Here is a 27,859-nt window from a genome sequence, read left to right on the forward strand (position 1 = left end):
GTCACACAGGGTGACAAGGGACCAAGGGGAGGGAGGAAAAGAGCAAACCCCTTCATGTACCTTGAAGCCATCGTCCCCTTGCTGGCCCAGCTCACCCGCGCTGCCCTTCTCGCCCTGGGAGAGACAGGGAGAGCTTTGGTGGCAAAGAGAAGGATGGAAACCCCTTCAGGGACACCAGCCAGGGTGGGGGGCTCTGCCCCAGAGGGTGGGCATCAGAACCTTGCTCTAGTTACTCCATCATGATCATTTAGTTACTCATCAAATCAGTGGTACTTCATTGGGTAGGCAATGGAGGTGACCCTGGCAGAAAAGGGACATTTCCCAAGGCCAAACATCTCCTGGCCTCCAGCAAGCAGCTGGAAATGGGAAATTTATGATGAAAACCCCAACCCCGTCCTTTGTATTTGGTAGAATTAACTGTGCCTATAGTGGGGAAGGAAGGGGGTGATGGAGCATCTTCCTCTTCTGCTCAGCTGCAAGTCTGAAAGTCTTTTATCCCAGGCTAAAATATCACTCAGGAAAAACCTCAGAATTTCCTCAAAACACTTTGAGAAAATAAACTTCTGTGCTGAAATCTGGTGGAGCAGGGGAAGAACCCAGCACAGCAGCCTCCTGCCCAGCTCCGGCCTTGCTGACTGCCCTGGAGTTCAGCTTCTACCATCCCCCATTCAGCTCTCAATGCACTTAAAGCTTTATTTATTACACCAGGCTTTCATTCTGACGGCTGTGAGGAACCACCCGCCCCCAGGGACTGCCTGTCACTGATTTACAGCCTGGCAGCTGGTGGATGGGGCTGTGAGGATGAGCTTGGCCTCTCTGGCCAAGGCTGGATCCATCAGCACATCAGTAATGGCACAGAGGAGGTACGTGCTTGTGCTGTGTCAGCATCCATGCTGAGAGCAGGGATTAGAAGACTGTCTGCTGCTGCTTGCAGCTCCAGGAGGGTGGAAGATGCTTTGCGAGAGAGCCTGAAGGTCCCAGCACCCAGGGACCTGGTGGTCAACCCCCAAAGATGCTGCAGTGATCAGGGTTCAAGAAGAGGGGACTGAGTGATGGCATCCAGCAGATTAAATGCTGACCCCGCTGTGCGCGGTGCTCAAGTGCCTGGCACATGTCACCTACCTTGGGTCCCTTCAGTCCAGGGTCTCCTTTCATGCCTTTCAGCCCTGGAATGCCCTGAGAGAAACAATGTGGTACTGCATTACCTTGCACTGAGCTGCTCCCGTTGGCAAGGAGCAACCTCGCCATGGCTGAGGGTGCCACCAGGATTCCGGGAATTTCAGGCAGTTTTAGGAACTTGGAAGCATCTTTAAAAGCTTGAGATTTAGAAACTCTGAGGCCAGGTTCAACAGGGCTTGGAGCAACCTGCTCTAGTGGAAGGTGTCCCTGCCCGTGGCAGGGGGTTGGAACTGGAGGAGCTTTAAGGTCCCTTCCAACACAAACCAGGCTGGGGTTCTGTGATTCACTGGAAGGAAAATATTTGGCCTCTGGGGCAACTGACTGGAAATGATGTGATTTGCCTGACTGCACACATACTGCGTGTAGCTGTGTGAAACTGGGAAGGAGAAGGCAAGAGGAGATGGGTGAACGATGGATGGATGAAACACCTCAAAACTTGACTTGTTTTAAATGATTCTCTGCTTTGGTTGTCCATGGAGCTGGGTTGCAACGTGATACCTGGGGGGGGGGGGCAAACAGGGAGCAGCCAGCACCCTAAAACCTCCCAAGCTAATACTCACATAGGGTCCTTGGGGTCCCTGGGGTCCTTCCAGCCCCTTGTCACCTGGGTGGCCCTGAAATGCAAAAGGGAGAGACCCTGGCTGGTGTGAGAGCAGGGCAGGAGCAATGCTCTGGTGCCTCCTGCAGGGAGAGCAGCCCATGGGGGTGTGGGAGACCCCCCTGGGGCTGGAAGGGGACGCAGGGCCCTCCAGCTACATGATGCCAACCTACCTTGTGTCCCCGGGGTCCCCTCGGGGGCTGGTGGCCCGCCTTGCCTCGCTTGCCCTGGGAATAACAGAAGAAAGCTTCAGGAGCAATTCAAGCCCATTAAAGGCACTAAGCTGGTTCCTCTGCATCCCCCTTGCTCCCCTTCCAGGGATGCTGAGCCCCCAGCAAACTGGGACCCCTCTGCAAGACCTCCGAGGGCTCTGAGCATCAGCCTCCTGCCACCCTGCATGGGGACAGCGGTGCCATTTACCCGTCTGCCAGCTTCTCCGGGGACCCCTTGTTGTCCTTCACGCCCCACATCACCCTGGGGGAAGAAAAGATGTGGGATATGGGTCACCAGCAGCCCGGGCACATCCTGGACCAGGGAAGAGGGGCTGCTATGGGACCGTGGGGATGGACACCAAGGCCATGGTGCAGAGCTGGTCAGTGAAGGGAAGTCCCCTGTGTCCCCCCGAGGGCACCTAAGCCAGGATGGAGGCAGACCTGTAGGGCTGAACTGGGGAGACCTGCCAGCCCCTCACCCCAAAACCAGCCAAGGCAGCCCAAGGGTGTCCAAGGGCCCTGTGTTTGCCAGGCATGGATGAGCAGTTGCCTTTACAGTGGGGAAAACTAAGTCTCCTTGGGGTGATTCCAGCTCGTTTCTCTCCTTGGACCGCAATGAGGTTGACCAGCTCAGGCTTGGCCACCCCATGCTTGGTGGCTGGTTCCCCTCAGGTGCCATCTGCAGAGGAGGATTTTGGAAGTACCTTTTCTCCTTTGCGACCTTTCCACCCTTCAGGACCGGCTTGTCCTGGAGACCCCTAAAAACCCAAATGAGAAGGAAACCCCTCCGTAAGGATGCTGCAGGAGGGATGCCCCCTCCGGCCTCCCTGCCTGCTCTTGCCCCAGCGTGCTCAGGAGGATGCTCTAAGCTGAGGTCTCCATTTGAGGCTTTTGCCCCTCTCTGCAGCAGAGCAGGGATATTTCAGTGGGAGCAGGAGATGCTGCCCATGTGGGACCTTGCTGCAACAGGGACATCCCCGCATCCCACTGCCTGTGCCAGGAGCCCCAGCACGGCTCCATCCTGCTCCTCACCATCGGTCCTGGTATTCCCAGCTCGCCCGGCTCCCCTTTCACACCTGCCAGGCCCTAGGAAGGAAACCAGGAATCAACCCAATGCTGACAAATAAGCACCAGGGGTTATCCATTGGGGCAGCACTTACCTCAGTGCCGCTCAGCCCTGTGACTCCAGCTTCACCCGGTGACCCAAGAGGACCCTGAGTTCATTTGGGGACAAAACAGGAGGCTGGCATCAGCTCTGGGTTATTTGGAAGGCAGGAGGGCAAGTGCAAGCCATTGCCTTGCCCCAGGGTCTGGAGTGGGGTTGTTCCCCCAGGGACCCTGTGCCAGGGAGGGGTGTCCCCAGCCCGTCCCCATGGCAGAGATGGAGTTACTGCTACCTGCTGGCCTGGCTGGCCCTTGGTGCCCACCGATCCTCTGGCTCCTTGGTGCCCGGTGTATCCCCGGAGCCCGGGGGCACCCACCGGCCCCATGGCACCCACTGCGCCCTGCAGTGCACATACAGACCAGGCACCCATTGCACCCCAGCCCAAACCTGCCTAGAGCTGGGGCTGAGGAGCTGCACCTCGAGGGGCTTCACCCAACAATAGCTCTGCAAATCCTTTTATTCCTGGGGTTTATTCCATGTGCCAACTTCTCCCAGCAAAGTAATCGCACAAATTAATCATAAACCCATGGAATGATTTGGGTTGGAACGGACCTTAAAGCTCCTCCAGTTCCAGCCCCCTGCCACAGGCAGGGACATCTTCCACTAGAGCAGGTTGCTCCAAGCCCCTGTGTCCAACCTGGCCTTGAACACTGCCAGGGACGTTAAAGACTTGTCCTGCCTGGGCAGAGCGGCACTGCAGCATGGGAAAACATGGATGCAAATGGAATTTATCCTGCAGCGGAGTGCAGGCATCAGTAATACAGCTGTGGCTGTGCATGGCAGGGCCACAACCATAAAATGCATCTCGTGGCAGCTCCTCTGCCCTTACAGACACCTGCAGAATTGCTTTGGGAAAGCAGAGGAGGAGGAAGCCAAACGCCCTGGACCTGCCTCAGGCAGACAGCCAGGCATTAACTGCACAATGGTGTTGGCACTTCTGCAGTGTTTAATAGCTGTATTAAAGTGTCTTTATGGAGCTTTGGCTCTGCGGACACTGAGGGAACGATGACTCAGTTACAAACACATTGCAAAGCAGGACCTGCAGCAGAGCTCATTTCGTGGCCATCCCCTGGGATGTGTGAGCCACAGCCCCAGCCCCAGGCTCTGCAGCTCCAGCACAGGGTGCCACCAAACCTCTTTCCCAGGGAGGTTTTGCGTGGTCAGGCCCAGTACTTACCACTGGACCGGGTTTGCCACCATCTCCCTTGGGTCCATCATCTCCAGCGGGTCCCTGCGGTGATGGTGGGGATTTAGAATAAGCCTGACACCACCATGTGCTTCATGCTCAGGTATTTTAACCATCCTCTCCCTTGTACATGTTCAACTGGCCACGGCACATGCCCAGACAGCGCCTGAGCAGTGAAGGTGCTTTGATGGCAGGATGATTTTGGGAGCATCTAAGTACCTCCTGGGAGTCAGTGCCAAGATGTGAGGCATTAAAACCCCTCCTTACTCCTGACGCCCTGGCCTGGCCAGCTAAGGGGCAATAAATCCTTTGGCTTTGGTTTGTATTGGAAGAGGTGAAGCGCTGGGGAAGCCTGTGGCAGCTCCCAGCCCTACAAGACCCCAGGTATCAGTACCTCTAGTCCTGCAGCACCTGTGGGTCCATGCATGCCTTGTGGTCCTGGATCTCCCTGGGGAAGGAGGAGGAACAGCTTTGTCCCCAGAAAACCCCGTCCTTGCCTTGTTGACTTTGGATCTCAGGCAAGGAGGGTTCCATAGAAGGTTCCATAAGTCACCAGCCTGCCCAGGTCTGACCCAGCTCCTCCACCAGAACCAGACCTTGGGCAAAGGCCAGAAAAGGGCATTTCACCCAGAGATGGAGGGTTGGAGCCATCACCCCACTGTACCTTCACTCCTTTGGGACCATTGAGCCCAGGAGCACCTCGAAGACCCATCCCACCCTGTTCAGGGCACAAGCAAAGGAGCCCCATTGAGTCAACCCAGCCCAGTGCTCCCAGTCACACACGTGTCCCCCCTTGCCAGGCCCGTGCTTGGCTGAAAGGGGAGGAGGGACATGATCTGACTTACAAACCGTCCTCTGGCTCCTGCAGGTCCCACATCTCCGGTGACACCAACCTGGCCCTGGGACACAGGAGGATGTGCTCAGCAGGGTCCCATCCTGGCAGGGGCAGCATTAACTCAGACTGCCCAGCAAGTCATAGCATCATGGGACTGTGTTGGAAGGGACCTTAAAGCTCCTCCAGTTCCAACCCCTGCCACAGGCAGGGACACCTTCCACTAGAGCAGGTTGCTCCAAGCCCCTGTGTCCAACCTGGCCTTGAACACTGCCAGGGATGGGGCAGCCACAGCTTCTCTGGGCACCCTGTGCCAGCGCCTCAGCACCCTCACAGGGAAGAACTTCTGCCTCAGAGCTCATCTCAATCTCCCCTCTGGCAGGTTAAAGCCATTCCCCTTGGCCTGTCCCTACAGGCCCTTGTCCAAAGCCCCTCTCCAGGTTTCCTGGAGCCCCTTTAGGCACTGGAGCTGCTCTAAGGTCTCCCCTTCAGGAGCCTTCTCTTCTCCAGGCTGCCCCAGCCCAGCTCTCTCAGCCTGGCTCCAGAGCAGAGCTGCTCCAGCCCTCGCAGCAGCTCCGGGGCCTCCTCTGGCCTTGCTCCAACAGGCCCAAGTCCAAACTATCCTTATGTGCCAACACCACCCAATTTTGGAGTCGTGCCCATGAGACACAGAACTCCCTAATGATGGAGATTTGCCAATTCCCAGTACTTTCTATGGCTCCTGGTGCCCCAGGTTTCCCACCAGGGCTGAGCCCCACTTCTCGGCACCCAGCACCCAACTGCCAGGCTGTGGGTGCACAGGGAGCCTGGTGGGCTGAGGCAGCCCCTCTCTATGTACTTGCCAGCAAACCTTCGTGTCCCTTCTCTCCTTTATGGCCTTTTCCTCCAAGTTCCCCTGTAGCAGCTCCTGGTCCTGGTGCTCCAGGAAGGCCCCTGGGGCCGGCATCACCCTGCTCAGGGATGGAGACAGAGGTGTCACCACAAAGAAGAGAAAGGAATAGCAATAACATGAGCTTCTGCTTGGAGATGGCATGTTTCACCCTCTCAATGGGTGCTGCAGACAGAAGTTCACTCTAGGGTGCTCAGGTGGTACCAGGTCTGAGCCCTGCATTTCCAGGGGTCCTCAGCCACGGGGACACCCCTGTCCTGCTTCTGCCCCCACCATGGCAAATAGAGCAGTGGAGGCTGAGCAGGCTATGGGTGTTCCTGAGGTGCTTCAAGGAGGGACAGAGTCAGAGGCACTCACCTTCTGCCCCTGTGGTCCTGGCTCACCTGGGTCTCCAGCATCACCAGCATCACCCTGCCCGGAGGAGAAGTACAGCATCAGATGCAGCACCTCCTCCCCAGCCCCATCCCGGGGGGTAAAAGCTGAGCTCTGACATCCAGGGGCTTCTCCACCCTCCTCTGGTTGGGATCTTGGTGCTGATGGCCCTGCAGCTCTGCCTACACCAGGCGGTCACCTATAGCTGTGACTCATGCTAGCCCAAAAAGCAAGTGAGGACACAGCTGCCAACAACTCGTCCAGCAAAGGGACCCCAAAGCATCAGCTCCCTCCTTCAGTGGGGCACCTCAGCCTGTCTGGGGCAGAGCTGGAGCTCTCCAAAGCTGGTGGCACACACCTTTCCTGTTGCTGTCCCCCAGGCTGGTGGCACTCAGCACTCACATACCTCCTTGCCTTGCTCTCCATGTCTCCCTGGTGGCCCCTCTGGCCCATCTTCCCCTGGCTCTCCAGGCTCCCCTCTGATGCCTGGAGCTCCACTGGTTCCTGCCTCTCCCTGGACACGATGAAGACAACCAGGATGATTCTGGCTCTGCCCATCATCATTTCCCACCACCCCAGTTTTCCTCGCACCAGGTACCCAAACCATGCCCAGCAACATAAACCCCCAGGCATAAGCATGCTGGGGGTGGGTTTCAAGCCACCCCACATGGGGTTAGGTCCTTGCCCACCCCTGCAGCAGTGGGGCCAGGCGAGCCCAGTGCCACCAGTATCACCCCAGCTCCCAGCAGGGACTGACCTGCTCGCCTTTGGGCCCCGGCTGCCCCTCTGCTCCCGGTGGTCCTGGTGGTCCCTAGGGACAAAACACACAGTTCAGCCCTGGCATAGGTTGTTCACCCTGCGCTGCACAAAGCCCTTGGCTCAGCTTTAACCTTCTGGTTTCACTGAGGATCAGAAATCTCTTCCCTCCCTTCCCCATCCTTGGAGAAGGTACATAGGGAGAGATGGGCTGGAGCAGCCCCGGCCAAGAGGAGGACATGGCTCCTCAGTAATGTACCTGCTCTCCATCCAGCCCGCTGACACCAGCATCCCCAGGAGGTCCCGCATCACCCTGCCAGAGGACACAGACATTAGGACAGGTCCCCCATGCAGGTTCCCCACAGACCCAGCTGTCCTGGATACCCAGTGCCTGCGGGAGGGCTGGCAAGGCTCTTCTCCCACCTTGTACCACACATGTATCCCCATCCCGCTGGGCAAAGCCAGTGGCCAAGGTGGGAGCAGTTTCCAGGACTCTTCCCCTATAGCCCTGGGAAGGAACCCCCACTTTGGGCAAGCAGAGCGAACCCAAAGCTCTGCCTGCCTGGGCAGATCCTGACTCATAGGGCCAGCAAGAGGAACCAAACCACATTCTCCATCCTTACCTTCTCTCCTCTCATCCCTGAAGGCCCTTCAGGTCCATTTGGACCTTCCCGGCCCTGCAAACAAACAACCCATGTCAGCAGTAAGGCTCTGCCTTAACTCAGGAGGCCTCTGCAGCTCCCAAGCATGGATCTGGGATGCCCCAGCACACCATGGGCAGAGAAGCCATGACCCAGCTTCCCGTCCCCTTCCCTTCCCTTCCTGCAGGAGCTTTAGGGAGCTCCAGCACAATTCCTGCACCCCATCCTACCGGCTGAGGCAGGAGGTTGTGTTGGGCATCGATGGAAGGGGCCGCATCTGCACTCACCGGGTACCCAAACGGACCAGCAGCACCAGCAGCTCCAGGAGCCCCTGTTTCTCCTGCTGAACCAGGCTTCCCAGGAATGCCGTCCAGCCCCCGTGTACCAGGAATGCCCTGCAAGGCCAAAAGGCCACTTAGGCACCCAAACCACAGCACAGGGTGCAGGGAGGGCAGTGCCAATGGGAGCCCCATGCCCAAAGCAATTGGGCCACCATGGGGTCTGCAAGGTACTACCTACATGTGGTGGGTACTGGTGTCTCATCACTGCGGTGCAGGAGGGCACTGCTGTCCCCATCCCTGGCTTGTCACCACCCAGCTACCCAATGCAGGGTCATTCTCTGCCCCACAACCAGCCCATGGATGAAGCTGCCTCCAAAGGGGACACCTATCTTTCTTCCCACCCAACTTCAGCCTATGGAGCATCTCTGCAGCTACAGCTTTCCCACTTACAGGCAGCCCTGGAAGTCCTCGAGGACCTGGGTCTCCCATTCTGCCCTGAAACAAGAAGGGTGCTCAGCAGCATGGTCATGGCAAAGGCACGCAGGGGACGCTGAGCTTGGTGTCCTTGGACCATCCACATGTGCCCAGGCCACCAAAGTGATGCCTGTGCAGCATCAGGACAAACCCAGCCAGCAAGAATCAGGACCAGGGTCCTGCAGAGGGTTCCAGGATCCATGCTGCCAATGCTACGGGTAGGACATGGTGTGTATTGCAGTGTTGCCCATCTGCAGGGCACTGCGGCAGAGCGAGAGGAGCAAGACAGGCTTGGGAAGCACAGGGAGCCCTACCTGAGAGCCAGGAGCACCTCGTGGACCAGGGGGACCTGGCAGGGCCTGGGGAAGAAAGTGCCATCAGAGCCCCACACGCATCCCTGACTGCTCCCCTCTCCCCATGTGCAGCCCATTGATGCCTATGGCAAAGATTTCCCATCCTCAGCCCAACAAAGGTGATTTGCTCAGCGCCTCTCCAGGGGGATGGAGTTAACCAGGGTGGCAGCATCAGCGCTCACCTTAGGGCCAGCTTTTCCTGGGAATCCTGGTGGGCCTTGGGCTCCCCTTTCTCCCTGTGAGGAGACAAGAGATTTCCTTTGCTTCCTGTGTTTTAGTGCTGTAACCTCTTAGAGAAAAAACCCCACAAACCCCAAACCAACCCCAAAAATCTGCCTGGCATCTCATAACAAGCCACAGGATTTGGGCAGATGAAGTGCTAGAGATCCACCAGTTCACCCAACATTAGAGCCAGCTCCAGCCATTCTCCTGTCACCGCTGCAACCTCCCTGGCTCAGCTGATGGAGACACCACCCAAACCCATCCATTGATTTCAACAGCCCAACCCAAAGATGTTCCCAAAGCCTGAACTCCCACCCCAGCGCATCCCCCCACTGCTGTGCTGGGTGTCCCAGCCCTACCTTGTCCCCCCTGCGCCCTGGCCTCCCACGGTCACCAGCAGCTCCTGGGTAGCCCTGGGGAGAGGGTGGTGTTAGGAGGCAGAATCTCCAAGGGGTTGGGAGAAGGAGGATGCTGAGGCTGAGCTCTTGCCCAGGGAAAGGCAGGACCCCGGCACTGCAGGAGCCTTAGGAGCCTCCCCCCAACCCTGCCGCTGCCTGGGGCTGTCACTTACATAGGTGCCAACAGGTCCTTGTGGCCCCTCCGAGCCAGGCTTCCCAGGCAGCCCCTGCCAGGCAAGATGAGGCATCAACAAACCTCTGCTCCCGGGATGCCCACAGGCAACTTCTCATCGTTGGTGTTCACATCTGATCTCCCAAGATCCCCCCATATGTCCCCGTGGCAGCCAAGAGCCTCTCAGGGCTGTTCATCACCATCACTGCTCCAACCAGCCCCAGCTCTCACCTTTGGGCCCAAGGAACCCAGGTCTCCATCAGGTCCAGGTTTTCCCAGAGAGCCCTTTGGAAATATTTGGGAAGGAGGTGTCATGGAGGTGCTGAGATGAGACCAGCCCCACCAAGCCACCACTGCTGTCTCTGTGCTCAGGGATGGGCATCACTTGGTCCAAACTGGGTTGGTGGGGACAAACTCTGCCACCATGGCCTGTCCTGGTGGTTCCTGCACGCCAGCACCCCATGGCTGGCTCTCTGATGAGGATACCACTAGGGAAGGTGACAATTCCACCCTTGGGATCATTGCGAAGCCCAGCCGAGAGCAGGCTCTAAGGGAGAAGCATTTCCCGCTGCAGGAGCTGCTCTGGGTCTCCATCGCAGTGGGCAGGGACATGGGACTGTCCTCCCTGAACCTGTACCACCATTTCCACCTGGGATGGAGAAAGCTTTGATCCCTTCCCAGGACCATGCTGTTATTCAGCCACCCACGTGTGAAGGGTTTCCAGGGGCTGCCATTCCCCATGGAGACCCTGGAAGCTGCAAAGTCCCTCGGGCAGGCTGAATCTCTTGGGAAATGATCCTGCTCTGCCCCATCTATTTCTGCCATTGAGGCTTTTTAATGTGTTTTAACAAGAAGTTAAGACCAGGTCCTCCAGATGCCCTGATTCCCGGCTCATTCCCAAGGCGGGAAAGTCTCATATCCCCCACCAGTGCCACCAGCCCTATTGACTTCCCACCTAAGAAAATGCAGAGTTCATGCAGCAGAAGGAACATTATTGTGTCCTTACTATGGATCCAGGAGGTCCTGTGTGCCCGTGGGGTCCCTGCAAGCCAGCAGAACCCTGCAGGAAAGGGCAGAAGATGAGTGATGGAGAGAAAGCAGAAGGGATGGAGATGCTCTCTCCTGGCATGGTCCAACACCAACCCAAACCAGAGAGGGAAGTGCCAGGGTTTATTTCCTTTTGCATTTCAGAGCAAAGATTAGCAGATACTAAAAGTCCTACAGAAGGGAGAACTTGCCACCAGCCCAGGCTTTGTGCCGGCCCTGCTTTGGACAGCAGCACCAAGGATGAGAAGTCATTTTGCAATAGGCCCATTCCTTCCCCTTCACCCCTTAGCACTATTCTCATCAGGTCCCTGCCTCAGAGGAGCGCCTTATGGCTGGTCTTGCTCCTTCAGGGCCAACCACCTCTTGCCCTCCATAGCTTTTGAGGCACATCCCAAGGGGACAGAGCTGAGCAGAGGGAACAGGAATCAGCCATCCATGCAGCTCTACTCACCGGTGCTCCCCTCCTGCCCGCGCTGCCCATGGTCCCTGGGTGACCCTGCAGGACAAGCAGGTGATGATGAGGATGGGGAAGCAGGAGCAGCCTCTCCCAGTCCCACCACACCAACCCAGAGCCGGCTGATGCACATCATGGCAAGGTCCAACACAGTGCCAAGGTCTTGACACACAAGGCCATGGGGATGATGGGGTTGGGATGCCCCCCCTCAGCCCCATTGGGCTCATCTCCCCCTCTGGATACAACCCACCGCTCCAGCCCTTGTCAAGTACAGAGTGTAGGATGGGAACCTGTGTACCAGGCTTTCCTTCTGTGCCTTCTGCTCCCAGGATGCCCCGCAAGCCCTGGAAGGAGAATCTCACCTCAGGAAAGCAGAGCCCATGGCAGGGTGGCCCCATTGAGGACTCAGCCAGCCCCAGAGCCTCCCTCCAGTATTGAAAGGTGGCACATCAGCAGTGGAATGGTCCCCAGGGTGCTGGTCTGTACTAAGCCAGGGGTTCATTAATGCACAGCTCATCCCCACACAGCTCCTCCCTGCTCCATCCCACCTTTGGATGCTATCACTGGGAAATAACACGAGTGTGGGAGGAAACCCGTTCCCACCAGCACCACCTCGACCTTGTTTTCCCCCTCTTGCCCCAGCTATTTATTCCTTCACCAGACATGACTCCGAATAACAGAGTTTGCTTTAAAAGCTGTTATTTCCTGCATTTCCGATGCTGGGTGTTAAGAGGGAAGTTGTGGGGTGTCAGAACACTCCATGCAGGCTGCAAAAACTGCTTGTCCCCAACTTATCCTGTGCAAATTCCCAAGCAGAGCCAGACCCTCTGATCCAGCCTCATCCCAGGATGCTGCTTCCCAAGAACCAGTTTCCCTGTCTCAGTGCTGATGGCACCACAGGGACATGGGTCATCTGCTACTTACAGGCAGCCCCGGGACTCCGACCAGCCCACGCTGACCCACACGGCCCTGGAAAACAGGAGTGTTAAGAAAACCACCTTTTACCAGCAATAAACCTGCAGATTTGGGGCAAAACTGGTGCCTGGAGATGATGTGGCTCAGCCCCAGCACAGCCCAAGACTGTGAGAGACCCAGTGAGGGGTCTCCAAAGTGGTTTCAGTCTCCCACAGCCAAAGATGCTCCAAGATGCAAAGTACCAGCACCCCAATAGTTACCCGGGCTCCCTGCGGTCCTGGGTGTCCCCTTGGGCCATCAGGTCCTTGGCTTCCCTAAAATTCACACAGAGGGATACACAGTCATTTTAGGCAATGCTGCAGGTCTCCCCCAGCGTCTCCACCATGGCGAGCACCAAAGGGATCCATCCAGCCACCTTGGCAGGTCAGTGCATGGCTATTGTGGGTGCAGGGATGCAGTGCATGGGGTGGAGGGTGCCAAGAGGCTGGATCGTGATGGTGTCCCCCTGGCTGGAGGGACCCATGCTGGAGCTGATGGGCAGGGTGGCCTCATCCCTGTCCTACACACAAGGGTGAGCACAGCCCATAAGAACCAGGGGCCACAGTGAACACGGGCACTGACCTTGGGTCCCTCGCTGCTGTTCAGCCCCACTGGGCCGATCTGGCCTTCTTCCCCCTGCCAGGAGAGAGGAGTCAGCAGGGTAAATGCAGCCCCCGGTCCTCTGACTGCTGCCCCATTCATCCCCTGCCTTGTGTAGGGGAGAAATGTGGCTGGAGGTGATATTAATTGAATGCGATGTGACCTGGGGCACCAGTCGAGCTTTGGGGTGGGGATGGGGGCTTCCCCTGACCCCAGAATTATCACAGAACCATGGTTTGTGTTGGAAGGGACCTTAAAGCTCCTCCAGTTCCAACCCCCTGCCATGGGCAGGGACACCTTCCACTAGAGCAGGTTGCTCCAAGCCCCTGTGTCCAACCTGGCCTTGAACACTGCCAGGGATGGGGCAGCCACAGCTTCTCTGGGCACCCTGTGCCAGCGCCTCAGCACCCTCACAGGGAAGAGCTTCTGCCTCAGAGCTCATCTCAATCTCCCTTCTGGCAGGTTAAAGCCATTCCCCTTGGCCTGTCCCTACAGGCCCTTGTCCAAAGCCCCTCTCCAGGTTTCCTGGAGCCCCTTTAGGCACTGGAGCTGCTCTAAGATCTCCCTGGAGCCTTATAAAACTGGCCAGGGATGCTCAATGGGTCGGCGTTGGCCCAAAACAACCCAGTTAAATAGTTTTGTTTCCTGCTGATTGAAGGAAAGGCAATTCAAAGGACTGGTGTGTGGAGGCTCCTGCGTGCTCCGTTACAGCCCAAATCCCAGCTCCAGCCCAGTGCTGTGTGGCAGCAGAGGAGTCGTGCTGCATCTCCATCTCCCGGAGAGCTGGAGGATCTGTTTCTCATCCTGAATAGCAAATGTGACAGCAGATCTAGGCAGGCATCCCCAACATCCCCTGAGGGGGAGGGCAGCACACGCAGGGGGATGCTGCAGACCAAAAAGGTGGGTGGGAAAATATCATCCCCCCTTTTCCTTCTTCTGAGAAGCTGGAAGCCACCAGAGACGAGCAGCCAGCCCGGTTTCAGTTCCAGGCACAAATACTGATCTGTGGCTGGGTTTGTCCATCCTGGCAGCTCACTCGAAGCACACAGAGCAGGAAAAGGCACTCTAAATATTGTGCCTTGTTTCTGTGGCTCCCTGAGTGCTGCTGAGCTCAGCTCCTGGGTCTGGTGATGGTCAGGGCTGGGCAGCAGGGCTGAGAGAAGCAGGACAGACTTCAGGAGCTGCCAGCACAGGCTCGAGGAGGCAGAGTGCTAGGCAGGAGTAAGGAAAGAGCATCAGGTCAGGAGAGCATGCCATGAGCTCCCTGTGCTGACCTGGAGCAGTGGGAACCCTGCAGAGATGCTTGGCAGAGTACCCTCTGAGGAAGGAATTGTTCCTCATCTCCATCTAAACCTGCCCTGGTGCAGCTTGAGGCCGTTCCCTCTTGTCCCATCCCTTGTTCCTTAGGAGCAGAGACCAGCCCCCTCCTGGCTCCATCCTCCTGTCAGGCAGTTGCAGAGAGCGATAAGGTCCCCCCTGAGCCTTCTCTTCTCCAGACTAAACCCCCCAGGTCCCTCAGCCGTTCCTCATCACACTTGTGCTCCAGGCCCTGCACCAGCTCCGGTGCCCTTCTCTGGCCCCGCTCCAGCACCTCAATGTCTCTCTTGTGGAGAGGGGCCCAGAACTGACACAGGATTCGAGGCGCAGCCTCACCAGTGCCCAGCACAGGGGGTCATTGATGGGGTCATTAATGGGGGTGCAACTGGAGGGGTCTGGTGCTGCCAAGTCAAAGCTGTGTTGGTGTCAAGCACTGCGGTGCTGGGGGCACCCAAGACCCCAGAGATGCCCTTGGAGCAAGGCTCCCCATGACCGAACAGTGCAGAGGGAGATGCCATAAGAGAGCTCCCTTAGTCCACAGCAGCTCCCACCACCCCAACCAGCATGCAAGGACCAGCGCTGCTGCCCGGCGGGCTTTTGGCTGGGGACAGCCCAGTGCCTTCAGCCCGCAGGAAGAAGAAGAGGCAGAGCAGGGTGGCAGAGATGCCTGGGGTGCTGGAGGGCAGCTGGGGTTGGGAAAGAGGGATTATGGGCAGACATCAAGACACAATATCCATTGCCCAGGCTCCAGAGCGATGCACCATGGACATCCCTCAGGACTGTCCCCTCCCCACACCACACCACCGGGCACACGTGTCCAACCTTACAACACCCCACACCAGCCTCAGCACGTACCTCTGGTCCCTGGTGCCCTGCTGCACCTCGGGGGCCTGGGAAGCCCTGCAGACCGACCTGGCCCTGAATCCCTGGGGGTCCTTTTGCTCCTTGTGCTCCGCATGGACCCTTGGAGGAATAAGACACATCAGATCACAGCCAGGGCTTGAAACAGCCAAGAGCAGGAACCCCCCAAGAGCCCATCACTTGCTGCCCCTCTCTGCACACCCAGCCTTTGGCATGGGGCTGCTATGGGTGAACACCCCACAACCCTCCTCAAGAGCATCCCTGGGGCACTGTCTATGGGGCAATACATCATTTTTGGACAGCCAAAGCAAGACAGAGCTGGGAAGGAGGGATGAGGGGTGGGATCGAGCACAGCCTGAGCTGCCCAGCTCTTACACCCCCCAAAAGCCCTCTGGTCCCTGAACAACCACAGCAACCCATCCACCGGCTGGAGAGCAGCACATTGGAACAGCAAAAGGGGAAGCAGCTCTAGGAATGCCCCCACCAGCCCATGTATGTGGTACCTTGTGTCCTTTGGCTCCCAAGTCCCCCTTGGCTCCAGCCAGACCTCGAGAGCCCTGCAAGAGCAGCAGAATGGAGGGTACATCAGGAAACCCTATTGTGCCCCTCCTTGCATCCAAAGCATGCTGTGATCTGGCTTTGGCCTCAAAGGAAGTCAGGTTTGCCCAGTTTAGACCAGGGCCTCCCTCCTGATGGGGGTTTCAGAGCTGGGAGCAGGTACATGCTGGATCTCCTCATGGTGGGGGGGCTCTCGAGGTTCTGGATTCATTCACCCCCAAACCCTTTGTGCCCCCAGCACCCGGTGTCAATCCCCCCCAGCTCCCTGCCTGCAGCAGCGGGTGGTGGCATCTCACATGCACCATCCTGACACCACCACAAGGATGACAAGCACCTTGTCCTCATTGCTGTGTCCTTTAACACAGGCTAAAGTGATCCCACTTCCCTTGTGTCTCCCCAAAGCAGACAGTATCTCAGGACACACTGTTGTGTCTGAAAGCTCCTTACTACAAAGCGAGCCCAAGAGCAGCTCTGCCTTCCCCAGTGGCACTTGCCAGCTATTCAAAAGTCAAATCCAAGCACAGGCAAAGAATTTAGAGCTTTGGGCTGCTCTAACACGATGCCACTGCATCCTAAGCAGGGATGGCATGGGAGCATCACTCACCTGCTCTCCTTGGGTGCCTTTGGAACCTGGCAGGCCAATAAACCCCTTCAGAGAGACACAAAATGCAGGTTACAAAGGGAAACATCGATGGGGGTGGCACATTGGGGGTTCAACACATGAGAAGCAAATCATAGAATCATGGAATGATTTGGGTTGGAAAGGACCTTTAGATCAGGGGCCATGCTCTGCTGGGATGCTGAGGGCAGGAGGGAGGAAGCCCAGACTGCCCCAGCCTCCTTATCCGTTGGAAAGGGCAGCTCAGCACCCAAATCCCTTGGGACAAGAGTGCACCCAATTGTGCACTGGGGAAGGGACAGGCAGGGCTGGTGCTGGGGCATCTCTGCTGATAAATCCCTAGGAAAGTAGAAACTCAAGGTCGCTGCAAGCAGCATTTAGAGGAGCTTTGGGGACTGGAGACGAGAAGCGTGGCCGTAGGGATGTGGCATCACCCCACCAGCCCTAGTGCGACAAGCCCTGCAGGAAGCTGGGAGTGCTGGGGGGAGCAGAGCCTCCTCCTGCAGTCCTCTGGGGAGCTGAGAGCACCCTGCACCCAGCCACCCGCTCCCATGGACTCACCACAGGCCCCTCCGGTCCTGGCTGTCCCCTCACCCCGGGGACACCGTCTGCGCCCTGCAGGAGGAGTGCTGGCATCAGGTCATGCTGTGATGGGCAGAGAGACCTCACCCCCACCGTGCCCCCTCCCCGGCTGCTAGGGCCCTCCAGGCTTCATTGGTGAGGTCTGCAGCCCTTGATCCCTTCCAAATCAAGGGCCAGGACACCTCAACCCCACCTCTCAGGTCCCTCCAAGCCCAGGTTTCATCCCCACAAAGTCAAAGTGAGCCAGCAAGAAGCTCTTACAGTGTCTCCTTTGGGACCAGTGGATCCCTCCATCCCGGCTGGACCCTGGGGAGAAGAAAAGGCGAGGGGAGGTTTGGGATGCTGCTCACTATCCTGCTCTGCAGATGAGATCCCAGCCCATAGGAACCCTGCCCAGGGCCCCAGGAGCTGCCTGTCACACTGCAGTGATCACATCCCTATCAGCTCACCCTCCCTTTCACCATAGCAGAGGCTGCACCCAGCACCCTGCCCATGTAACACACACCTTCCCACCCATTCCCACCCACCCAGGGGGCCACAAAGACCCACAGGGACAAGGATTTCACACCCATTTGCAAAGCACATGGGGGACAAACCCAACAGCTCCTTCCTTGCTTAGCAAGTGAATGGAGGTACCCACAGCTTGGAGACATGGGAGCCAGGACAGCACCCACTTACCTGCATGCCCCTGGGGCCGGGGGGGCCACGTCTCCCCTGCAAGCCCTGTGGTCCCTGCAAAGCAGCAGGGGATGAGGAGATGCTGTTAGAACCAAAGCCCTGCACCCATCGTCCAAAATGGGTGTGTTGAAATCACAACCCCACTGCAGGAGACCCCTCCAGGTGACCCTTAGACCCCATCCTGGCACCCCCAAGACCCCACATCACCAAGAGGTTTGCTCATCCCTCATTAGGCATGTACATACCTGGGGGCCCCGGGGGCCAGGCAAGCCAAGAGGACCCATTTCTCCCTGTGGAGAGAGCAGGGAATGGACAGGGTGAGTGCAGTGGCTGGGAAATCCCAAAGGATGGGAGCTGGGGCAGACCCACCTGAGAGCCATTGACACCTTGGCATCCAACGGATCCTGGCTGGCCAGGCTCTCCCTGCAACAGGAGAGGAGAGCAGCCCTCTGCCACGTGCACCATGAGGAGGAGATGGGAGGGGAATCTCCAAGGCATCTCCCATGGGGCTTTACCAGTGTGCATGAGTTTTAGCACCTTTGCCATTCCCTGCTCCCCATTACCAGGAGGCTGCACTTTAAGCAGACACATGCTCAGGTATAAACCAGCCCAAGGAATGAAACCAGGCAGGACATGGTGGCACATCCCAGCCATGGTGGCCCATGGTGGCCCTGCCCTGGTCCTGCTGCCTCTAAATGGCAGCAGCTCCCCCAGCTCAGCCACTGCCTATGTTTTGGCAATGAAAAGCTGCGACTTACCATGGGGCCAGCAGGGCCCGGAGGACCCACAGAGCCACCTTCTCCCTGCAGCAGGACAGAAAGGATGCTGTTTGTCTAGCCTGCTTTGTTCTGATCCTCTCCTTTTAGTCTTCACATCAAGCACCAGCTACATGATGCCCTTTTGAACAGCTCCCTGGCCATTCCCCGGCTCCCCCAGTCCCTTCATGTTGGAAGATGCTTCCATTCACCACCACCAAACCACTTCAACTTTCCTTTTACATCCTCTGCAGACCCTTTGGATGCCTCCCATAGATGTGGCAGCAGTTAAAGCTATCAGGGTGCTGAAAGCAGCAACCCAGAGGCTGTCAGCCTGGGATTCAGCTCAGCTGAAGGTGGTCACCTAAAAGGAACCCCCATGCAATGTGCTCTGCAATGGCTCATTTCATCACCAGCCAGGAGAATGAGCTGGGATGCTCCTGTCCCCAGCATGCAATGTGCCTGGTTGCTCTGGAGCAGTATCCCCATTAATAAGAGCCATCTCCAGGACAAAGCTGCAGATGTGGTTTAGGTCCAGCTCTTGGGGTTCACTCTTTAGTAAGAGCAAACCACAAAGTGGTGGCAATGGCCTGCAAAGCCCAAGTCCTCCCTCCTTGGACCCATCTTTCCAATGGGGAGCAGCAGGTTCCTGCACCTCTTCAGGGAGGGCTGGTGATACAGAGAAAGCAAAACCACTCACCTCCAGCCCCACGGGGCCTTGGAAGCCCATCACACCCTTCAGACCCGACATCCCCTGGGAGAAAAGCCAGGAGTGGGGGGTCAGTGAGGTGCCCACCCGCCTTTGTCCCATCCATTGCAGGAGGATCAGGGGCAACACAGGGACAGCTTTGACCAAAGGCAGGAAAACATGGGCTGGAGCCAGGGATGGGGCTTGGGGCCACCACAGAGGAGCAAAGTGTCAGCCAAGGAAAGGGGATGGAGGAAGGAGCAATCCCGGCTCGGCAGGGACGAGACACCCCCAGCTTCCCCGTTAACTCACGTGAAGCCCGGCAGGACCTGGCAGCCCATTTGCTCCCTTGACCCCCTGGAAAAGCCAAGAGCAGCCTGAGCCATGGAGGAGAGCATGGCCTGGGGCTGGGGGGGCCATGGTAGGGAAGGGCACCCCCAGTCCGACCCAGGCAGGGCTGCCAAGAGCAAGGACAGACACCCTCTCACCTTCACTCCCTTCTCTCCTTTCTCCCCAGCTGGTCCAGGGTCACCCAAGAAACCCTAAAACGGGAACAACAAGGACATATGAGCCCGAGCTGGGCCATCAGGAGCTAAAACGTGGCTGCTGTGCACCCCCAAAAGACTTCTGGGGTGGTGCAGGGGGATGGAACCCTCAAGCTTGTGCTGAATGAGGCACCCCAGAAGAGAAGCCTGGCTTGTCCCCAGCACAGTGCCACCCCGTTGCGTGCCAAGCTGGTGCTGCACCACACCACATGCAACCGTGACATGAAGGGGGTGTCCCAGTGTGTGCAGGGATGGGGTCCCCATGGCAGCGCTGTGGCAGGGCCATGGCCATTGCCTGTGCCTTGGAGGACACTGGGTGCCCTGAGCTCCACGCTGTGGCAGTGAGGAAGGAAAAGAAAACATCATGGGCCCATATGAGTGGTTCAGTGCTTCCTGTGTTGGCAGCTGCCAAGTGCTCAAGCACAGAGAGGGAAAGAGATTCTCTGTATGGATGCTGGTGATGCTTATGATGCTCACAAGCACCATAAAGTATGGGCCAGAAAAGACAGATCATAAACCACATGGGACTGCTGTTTCAAAAAGAAGACCCTGGGTTTCGAACATCCCATTATGATCAGATCAAGGAGGAGCCCAAAATCTCCTCAAAATTATAGCTAACATTTAGAAAGGGAAAAAAAAGGTGACAAAACACAGCATTTAGTCTTTTTATGGACATTTTACATCCTGGCTGCCAAGCCCCTGGAAACCCAGTGATGTGGGTACCAGGCACTGCTGGTGCAGTAGCAGTGAAGCCAGTAACAAAGAGCTCTTGCTGCTTGGCAGTAAGTGTCTGCACTGGGAGTGGGGCAGTGAGAGCCAGCTTACCTCTTCTCCCTTCTCACCAGCCAGCCCCCAGTCACCCTGGAAGCCCTGCAGCCCCTGCGGAGAGGGAGAAAGGAGCAGAGCAGTTGAGGGGATGCCCCAGTGCTTCCCATCCGTACCCAGTTCCAGCCCTGCTGCACTGGGAGCTGCTGCCTTCTGCTCACAGACACCCCAGTGCGGACTGCTGGGGGGCTGCTGAGAGCCCCAGACCTCTCAGCGTGGTCCAGTCCCTGCCACCATCCTCCAAAAGCCCACTGAGAAAACTTCCAAGCCCCCATGTGTTGGCTGTATTCCACAGGGATTGCTGCCAGGGGTCTGAAAAAGGGCAGGGACATCACACCATCGAGTGACCAGCTTTGTGGAGCTGTTGGAGTGAGTCCAGAGGAGGCCACGGAGCTGCTGCGAGGGCTGGAGCAGCTCTGCTCTGGAGCCAGGCTGAGAGAGCTGGGCTGGGGCAGCCTGGAGAAGAGAAGGCTCCTGAAGGGGAGACCTTAGAGCAGCTCCAGTGCCTAAAGGGGCTCCAGGAAACCTGGAGAGGGGCTTTGGACAAGGGCCTGTAGGGACAGGCCAAGAGGAATGGCTTTAACCTGCCAGAGGGGAGATTGAGATGAGCTCTGAGGCAGAAGCTCTTCCCTGTGAGGGTGCTGAGGTGCTGGCACAGGGTGCCCAGAGAAGCTGTGGCTGCCCCATCCCTGGCAGTGTTCAAGGCCAGGTTGGACACAGGGGCTTGGAGCAACCTGCTCTAGTGGAAGGTGTCCCTGCCCGTGGCAGGGGGTTGGGACTGGATGAGCTTTAAGGTCCCTTCCAACACCAACCAGTCTATTATTCTATGATTCATGGCTTGAACACTATCCAGGAATCCATAATTAACTTTATTTCTTTCCCTCCTCCCACCCCCAGGATTTTCTCCCATAAAAGCAATAGGAGGCTCAGATGCAGAACAGCCCATCCCGCTTGCTCCAGCCCCCACAATACAGGATGTGCAGTGCTCATGTTATCCCAGCTGCACCTTAATACACAAGTCTGGTGTTCTACAGACCTTTTTGTTTGTGTGTGAGGGAAATATGAACTGATCCAGGACTGCCTGGGTTTGTAAACTTAACACTTTAGTTAAAGGGGCAAATGAACATGCAGAGCATTAGATCCCCTTGTCTCCTGCCCAGGGCTTGGGGCTGCAACTTTCCCATGCCCAACACTGGCACCCCATGGCCCTGCTCGCCCATGGCTCACCTGCTCTCCTGGCAGCCCCCACGGCCCCGGTTTCCCATCCAAGCCAGGTTTGCCATCCAAGCCAGGGTGACCCATGCGTCCCTGCGAGCCCTGGAGCCCGGCTTCACCCTGTGGGGGAAGAGCCAAGCACGGAGACATGAAATATCCACATCAGGATGACACCAAGAAATGAAACAGTGAGCCCTGCCTGCTTCCTACCTCCTCACACGGGGATGAGGAGGGATGGCTAGGGGAGAAGTTTTGTGCGTCCCAACACTGGGATGTGGATGTGCCCAGGATCTCCAACCAAAACCAGCAGGGAACAAAGCAGAAGGCCAGGAAGAAGCAGTGCACTAAGTGGTCAAATGAAAGCCTTCTCCATCTGCTTCTTGGCTCTGGAGCCAACACTCCAAGGCATTTCTGAGGCTTTCCCACACAGAATCAAAGAATCCCAGACTGGTTTGGGTTGAAGGGAGCTTAAAGCTCCTCCAGTTCCAACCCCTGCCACAGGCAGGGACACCTTCCACTAGAGCAGGTTGCTCCAAGCCCCTGTGTCCAACCTGGCCTTGAACACTGCCAGGGATGGGGCAGCCACAGCTTCTCTGGGCACCCTGTGCCAGCGCCTCAGCACCCTCACAGGGAGGAACTTCTGCCTCAGAGCTCATCTCAGTCTCCCCTCGGGCAGGTTAAAGCCATTCCCCCTTGTCCCATCCCTACAGGCCCTGATGAAGAGCCCCTCTCCGGCATCCAAAGATGCAAGAGCCTAAGCAGATTCCTCTGGGCTGGGCATCACCAGCTAAAGCTTAAGGGTAGCTTGTGTTTACCCCTTAGCTCACTGGCAATTCTGAATTAAGGCAGGATAAAGCAGTCTGGAACAAAGAGATTTCCCTTCAAATCCCTTTGATTGTTTGGATTTCTCAACAACTTTGGGACATTTGGCCAAGTCCAAAAACTGGGCTTTGTTTTAGGTCGTAAAGTCAGAGTTTGAAGGGAACGCTGGAAGGTGCAGCTGCAAGTGAGGAATGTGGTTGTGAAAATACAACAGCTTGTTTGAGGCAGGTTTGCTTTGCCATCTCCCTCCCCAAGGCCTTCAGCATCTCAAACAGCCATGTGCATCCCCATAGCTCACTAGTGCCCATGTATGTTTGAGGCACCAGCCCAAAATGCAGCATTTTTGCCCCATTCCACATCCAGTCCTGGCTTTGGGGACTATTTCTTTGTTCTTTGCAATTGGGGAATATTGTTCTTTACAATCTTGCAGGAAGGTTGCACTGCACCTCGGGCTGTGCTCTGGGCAGGGGAGCCTGAGTAGATGCAAAACACACCATGGGCAAACCTGACCCAACGTGCGCTCAGGGGCTAATGCAGGTGGATGAAATCCCTCTTCCTCTTCCTCACCCCTGCTGTCATCCCATCAGCATCCCCTGGTCAATCAAAGCAGAGAGCGGAGACCTGTTCGAGACTCAACAGGCATCGAAGACCTCTTGGGCCAAGGTCTAGAAACGTGAACCTTAACAAAACCCACCCCAGACTGGTCAAGAGCTGAGCCCAAAATTGAGCTGAATTTCCTGGTTGGAAACCTGCCACTTAAAGCCTTCAGGAGATGCCAAAGCAAGAGCAGGAGAGCAGGGGGATGGAGACAGGGCTGTGGACATGACACAGCCAGTCAACCCAAAGCCATCAGGCTTGCACATGGACTGTGATGGGTGGAAAGAATTTGCTTGTTTCCATTCCTGTGTTAATCCCCCCCTAAACTGCTGACTCCCCTCCAGATTCTGTTTATGTGAAGACTGAGAAGAACTTCGGCACCTCTCGGTTGAGCTACACTGACAGACTCCAGTGTTTACACTCAACCGGCTTAACAGAGTCAGTGACGCCTTCCAGATGTTGGCAGCTGGTAAAGCAGTGTCCCAGGGGTGCATCCCTGCTGCAGGGGAGTGGGGCTGACAGGACCCTAGGAGCAGGATGTGTGATGGAGAGCAGACACACAGTGCCCGATGGTGTAGCTGCGTTTCTTGCTCAAGAAATCCACTCTAACTTTTGCCATGAGCTTTAGTGGCTCAAAGATTCAACACAGCTGTCAGAACCAGCCCATGTCCTGCTCACCATCCTCCTCCAGCATCAGTTCATGTAAACCTTCCTTGGCTCCTCTTCTCAAGCCAGAGGAAAAGCAACTCCAGTTTTGGAGAGGAAGACATGATGACAATGATGACAGGAGGAAAGGAAGGTCATTGCTGAGAGAGAACCAAGGGGACCACGGTGATGTGGTTAAGGTTGCCGGGAGATGCTTTGCAGGGTGGGAAACACTGGAGGGCTGAAGGAAGATGGTTGCTTCAGTAGAGGGTGAGCAGGGAGACAGGAGCAGTGGGATGGGCTCTGCTGTCCCTTTGGAGCAGCCCAGCAGCAACCAGAACAAATGAGCAAGATGCAGAGGGGTGCTGGAGGACACCAAGCTGTGTAGGGACAACCGTGCCAGCTTGTGTCCAGCTGAGGGCATGGAGTGATACAAAGACAGGCTGAGAACATTGGGGCTGTTCAGCCTGGAGAAGAGAAGCTGCGGTGAGACCTCAGAGCAGCTTCCAGTGTCTGAAGGGGCTACAAGGATGCCACATAAGGACTCTTCATCTACAGGGACTGTAGTGATAGGGCAAGGGGTGATGGGTTCAAACTGAAACAGGGGAAGTTCAGGTTAGATCTAAGGAAGAAGTTGTTCCCTGTGAGGGTGCTGAGGCGCTGGCACAGGGTGCCCAGAGAAGCTGTGGCTGCCCCATCCCTGGCAGTGTTCAAGGCCAGGTTGGACACAGGGGCTTGGAGCAACCTGCTCTAGTGGAAGGTGTCCCTGCCTGTGGCAGGGGTTGGAACTGGAGGAGCTTTAAGGTCCCTTCCAACACAAACCATTCCATGATTTTATGGAATTTTGCCATGAGCTTGTGCTCCCATGACCCTTCAAACCACGAACATGTTTCCTTGCCCAGCTCCCAAACAGGCACCAAACCTGCCTGTTGGAGTTCTTCCTCACCTGGAGCTCCAGGGCTTGATCCAAGAGAGCCAGAGTCTCCAAGGATCCCCAGCACAGCCTGAAGGGCACATTGAACCTCTCCAAACTGGGCTCTCCCCACACCCCCCTCCCCAGCACCCCACTCACCGTGTACCCCCGACGGCCTTTCTCACCCGGCTCCCCCGGATCTCCGCAGGGTCCCTGTGCACAAACAGGGATCAAGTCAACAAACGTGTCCCCCCCATCCTGCCCCATGCCAAGAGCAGCTCACGGAGGCCATCATGGAGAGGACAACATGCTCAGAGGCAGCTTCATGCAGGGCAGAGCAGGAGGATTCACATCCCTCAGCACACCCTGACCACTTCCATGGACTCTGTGGCCAGGGCAGGTTTGGAGGTGGTGACAGACCCACTTCCCCCTTTTCTTTGGTGCCCTATGGAAGGTCGGGACAGGGAGTTTTGCCTTCATTTCCTTTACCTCATGCCACTGCCCTGTTCACAGAGGCCAGCTGGGGCGATGGGGAGAAAGCATGACCCAGCATCCCTGGGGCTGCAGACCCACCAGCCTGCGGCTGGCCCCACACAGGTAGTTCATCAGCCATTCCTTGGCTTGATTTTGTGCCTCTGGGAGGGTTCCAAATGATCCCCATCCAAACACAGGGCAGGAACCTGATTCCCTGGGGAAGATAAGCCAGCATCTTTCAGCTGGCAGAGACAGAGGCTGCATCTGCCAATGCAACCCAGGGAGTCTGGTATCATCCATCACCTGGGTTCCGGCGGGAAGCAGACAAGCCATGAGGCTTCTTTGAAACCCAATCCCAAGGCCTTTAATTACAGCATGTCAGGAGCCACCAGAAACAGACCCTTTCCAGGGCAGCCCAGTGCAAGTGACTGGGGACATGGACTCTGCGAGCTGCCCCAGGTAGGGGAACCAAGCATCACCCAACTGCACAAAGGACACGGGGATTTCTTACTTACAGGTGCTCCTGTTCTCCCTGGATGTCCTGGGGGCCCAGGGGCTCCGGGTTTCCTCTGCATTAAAAGAGATGAACGTTGGTAAAGCACATCTCATTGGTAAAGGGATTGGAGAGAAGAAAATGCAGCTGACCAAGCCAAGAGAAAACCCAAACCACAGAATAAGGTACTTCAGAGCAATACTCACCGGCCAGCCTGCATGCAGGAGCTGGTAAAATGATGATTGCTGAATGGAGAGCGGGGAAAAAAGCAAAATGTAATAAATAAATAAGTCCTAAATCCATTTTTGCTGCTTCAAATTATTTTTCCCATTGCTTGGGAGGACACAGCAATGAAGCAATCCTCTAATTCACTGATTCTTTTTATACTGTGTGTATTCGAGTCACAGGAGAAGGCTTAATCTGAGGACAATGTGCAGGAGATAAGGAACTACCTTGGCCTTATCAGCAAATTAAGGCAAGAGAGCTCACTTCTGAAGTCTGCTGCAGTTCAGCTCCCCCATGGATGCCCACAGCAGCCTTGGGACACATCTTGCAGAGGCAGAGGTTGTCAATGTGGTGTTGGTGAGCGCAGGTAGCATCATCCTTAGCCCAGGCTGGACTAAACCTGCTGTTTTCACACTGCAGTTTGCCCCAGGTGGGAAACCTCATCCCAACCAGCCTAATCCAAAGCCCTGGAGCAGTCGTGGCCAGAGGCTTTCTCCTTGATGCTCCCAGCAAGCAAATCTTTCATGTACTTCCAGTTGGTTAGGAGACCAGATGACCACAAAGAGGGGAAAATGCCCACCCAAAAGCCACAGGGTAAAATAATCCAATCACAGTCACAGCTAATCCTGTTGTATTTCATAAAGATCCTAAAATCTCATAGAGCAGCATCTTCTCCACACACTTCCAAGCCACGTTCTCCCAGGTTTTGGGTTATGGCAAGGAAACAAAATGATGTCTATCTCCAACACATCTACAACACATAGAATCATAGAATGGTTTGGGTTGGAAGGGACCTTAAAGCTCCTCCAGTTCCAACCCCTGCCACGGGCAGGGACACCTTCCACTAGAGCAGGTTGCTCCAAGCCCCTGTGTCCAACCTGGCCTTGAACACTGCCAGGGATGGGGCAGCCACAGCTTCTCTGGGCACCCTGTGCCAGCGCCTCAGCACCCTCACAGGGAAGAGCTGCTGCCTTAGATCTAACCTGAACTTCCCCTGTTTCAGTTTGAACCCATCACTCCTTGTCCTATCACTACAGTCCCTGTAGATGAAGAGTCCTTATGTGGCATCCTTGTAGGCCCCCATCTCCAATACATCTCCAGCACATCTCCAGCCATCCTCCTGCCCTCCCAGCAGCACAAACCACAACACTCAGGAGTCAAAACCCATCCTTCCTCCTCCTCCTCCTCCACACGACGAGCCAAGACACATGGTCCCGGCAGGTCCTCCAAACCCTGTCTTGCATGAAAGGCGAAGAAAAGCCCCCTCCTTGTTCTTCACCACAGCCTGAAGTAGCTGGAGGGACAGGATTCCCATGTGCTCCCCAGCTTTAGGCTTGGGGGTGCTGGGAACCCCCCTCATGTCCCCCTTCTAAAGATACCAGAAGGGAAAGAAGGGAAGGAGCCAAGGAACTCATTACTCAAACTAAACACAGAGCTTTCAACATATGGGAATGTTTCTAATAATGAGCAGGGCGCTGGGGGCTGGATGATGGATGGATGCATTGAACTGCTCGAACACCACACCAGGCACCTCTGTTCCTTTCCAGCCGATCCCAGTTTGGTTACCATGAGCAAACGGGTGCAGCCCTTGCCAGGGCCAGGCCATGGTCTTCCTGTCCCTCCAGTTCTCATTTCTCTCAAAAGCTGCTCAGACACTGGGATTTGGGGGTTGGAGTATGGCCAATGCTTCTGCCTTGTCTCAGGAATCCGTGAACTCAGATTCACTCGTGACGGGATATTATTTCATTAGGCTTCAAATAAAAAAAATCCAACCTTTTAAAAAGAGGGGGGTAAAAAATCCCACCGGAGACGTGAACTCGTATTTCAGAGCTCCAGATGCCAAGGAGAGGGGAGAGAATTAACTGCCTTCTGCAGCTACAGCAGGAAACAGTCAGTGCCTTGCTGCTGCAGCTCTGGTCAGGGGGAGCGGGGTGATGGGAGGAGGGATGGTGAGCAGGGGATGGAGGATGGGGAGTGATCCCCTACGGATCTGTCCTCCTGTGCAGCTCCAGCCTGAGAGCAGGTCAGGGAAAACCTTTCAGGCAGCTCTGCAGGTTACAGAATCACAGAATCCCAGCCTGCTTTGTGTTGGAAGGGACCTTAAGATCATCCAGTTCCAACCCCTGCCATGGGCAGGGACACCTTCCACTAGAGCAGGTTGCTCCAAGCCCCTGTGTCCAACCTGGCCTTGAACACTGCCAGGGATGGGGCAGCCACAGCTTCTCTGGGCACCCTGTGCCAGCGCCTCAGCACCCTCACAGG

The 27,859-nt window shown here is 56.4% G+C and overlaps 1 protein-coding gene across 3 annotated transcripts in view; it reads right to left on the minus strand.

The window, feature by feature from the left end:
* The window catches only part of LOC115617202 (collagen alpha-1(I) chain-like), an 87,345-nt gene that overhangs the window by 3,287 nt on the left and 56,199 nt on the right, over window positions 1–27,859 (minus strand). For all 3 annotated transcript variants that reach the window (XM_030507430.1, XM_030507429.1, XM_030507431.1), the window contains exons 11-59: window positions 25,579–25,617; window positions 25,395–25,448; window positions 24,565–24,618; window positions 21,441–21,548; window positions 20,214–20,267; window positions 19,332–19,385; window positions 19,156–19,200; window positions 18,856–18,909; window positions 18,159–18,203; window positions 17,770–17,823; window positions 17,646–17,690; window positions 17,401–17,454; window positions 16,984–17,028; window positions 16,702–16,755; window positions 16,126–16,170; window positions 15,467–15,520; window positions 14,958–15,065; window positions 12,768–12,821; window positions 12,407–12,460; window positions 12,156–12,200; window positions 11,522–11,575; window positions 11,229–11,273; window positions 10,737–10,790; window positions 9,962–10,015; window positions 9,732–9,785; window positions 9,520–9,573; window positions 9,121–9,174; window positions 8,900–8,944; window positions 8,562–8,606; window positions 8,118–8,225; window positions 7,813–7,866; window positions 7,449–7,502; window positions 7,191–7,244; window positions 6,840–6,947; window positions 6,419–6,472; window positions 6,015–6,122; window positions 5,186–5,239; window positions 5,005–5,058; window positions 4,735–4,788; window positions 4,332–4,385; window positions 3,387–3,494; window positions 3,150–3,203; window positions 3,022–3,075; window positions 2,694–2,747; window positions 2,198–2,251; window positions 1,951–2,004; window positions 1,740–1,793; window positions 1,123–1,176; window positions 61–114 (exon numbers count right to left, since the gene is read on the minus strand). In XM_030507430.1, coding sequence (XP_030363290.1) covers window positions 61–114; window positions 1,123–1,176; window positions 1,740–1,793; window positions 1,951–2,004; window positions 2,198–2,251; window positions 2,694–2,747; window positions 3,022–3,075; window positions 3,150–3,203; window positions 3,387–3,494; window positions 4,332–4,385; window positions 4,735–4,788; window positions 5,005–5,058; window positions 5,186–5,239; window positions 6,015–6,122; window positions 6,419–6,472; window positions 6,840–6,947; window positions 7,191–7,244; window positions 7,449–7,502; window positions 7,813–7,866; window positions 8,118–8,225; window positions 8,562–8,606; window positions 8,900–8,944; window positions 9,121–9,174; window positions 9,520–9,573; window positions 9,732–9,785; window positions 9,962–10,015; window positions 10,737–10,790; window positions 11,229–11,273; window positions 11,522–11,575; window positions 12,156–12,200; window positions 12,407–12,460; window positions 12,768–12,821; window positions 14,958–15,065; window positions 15,467–15,520; window positions 16,126–16,170; window positions 16,702–16,755; window positions 16,984–17,028; window positions 17,401–17,454; window positions 17,646–17,690; window positions 17,770–17,823; window positions 18,159–18,203; window positions 18,856–18,909; window positions 19,156–19,200; window positions 19,332–19,385; window positions 20,214–20,267; window positions 21,441–21,548; window positions 24,565–24,618; window positions 25,395–25,448; window positions 25,579–25,617 — 2,874 coding nt within the window. The remainder of the gene's footprint in view (window positions 1–60; window positions 115–1,122; window positions 1,177–1,739; window positions 1,794–1,950; window positions 2,005–2,197; window positions 2,252–2,693; window positions 2,748–3,021; window positions 3,076–3,149; window positions 3,204–3,386; window positions 3,495–4,331; window positions 4,386–4,734; window positions 4,789–5,004; window positions 5,059–5,185; window positions 5,240–6,014; window positions 6,123–6,418; window positions 6,473–6,839; window positions 6,948–7,190; window positions 7,245–7,448; window positions 7,503–7,812; window positions 7,867–8,117; window positions 8,226–8,561; window positions 8,607–8,899; window positions 8,945–9,120; window positions 9,175–9,519; window positions 9,574–9,731; window positions 9,786–9,961; window positions 10,016–10,736; window positions 10,791–11,228; window positions 11,274–11,521; window positions 11,576–12,155; window positions 12,201–12,406; window positions 12,461–12,767; window positions 12,822–14,957; window positions 15,066–15,466; window positions 15,521–16,125; window positions 16,171–16,701; window positions 16,756–16,983; window positions 17,029–17,400; window positions 17,455–17,645; window positions 17,691–17,769; window positions 17,824–18,158; window positions 18,204–18,855; window positions 18,910–19,155; window positions 19,201–19,331; window positions 19,386–20,213; window positions 20,268–21,440; window positions 21,549–24,564; window positions 24,619–25,394; window positions 25,449–25,578; window positions 25,618–27,859) is intronic.

Source organism: Strigops habroptila, chromosome 15 (assembly GCF_004027225.2).
Source record: "Strigops habroptila isolate Jane chromosome 15, bStrHab1.2.pri, whole genome shotgun sequence".
NCBI lineage: Eukaryota > Metazoa > Chordata > Aves > Psittaciformes > Psittacidae > Strigops > Strigops habroptila.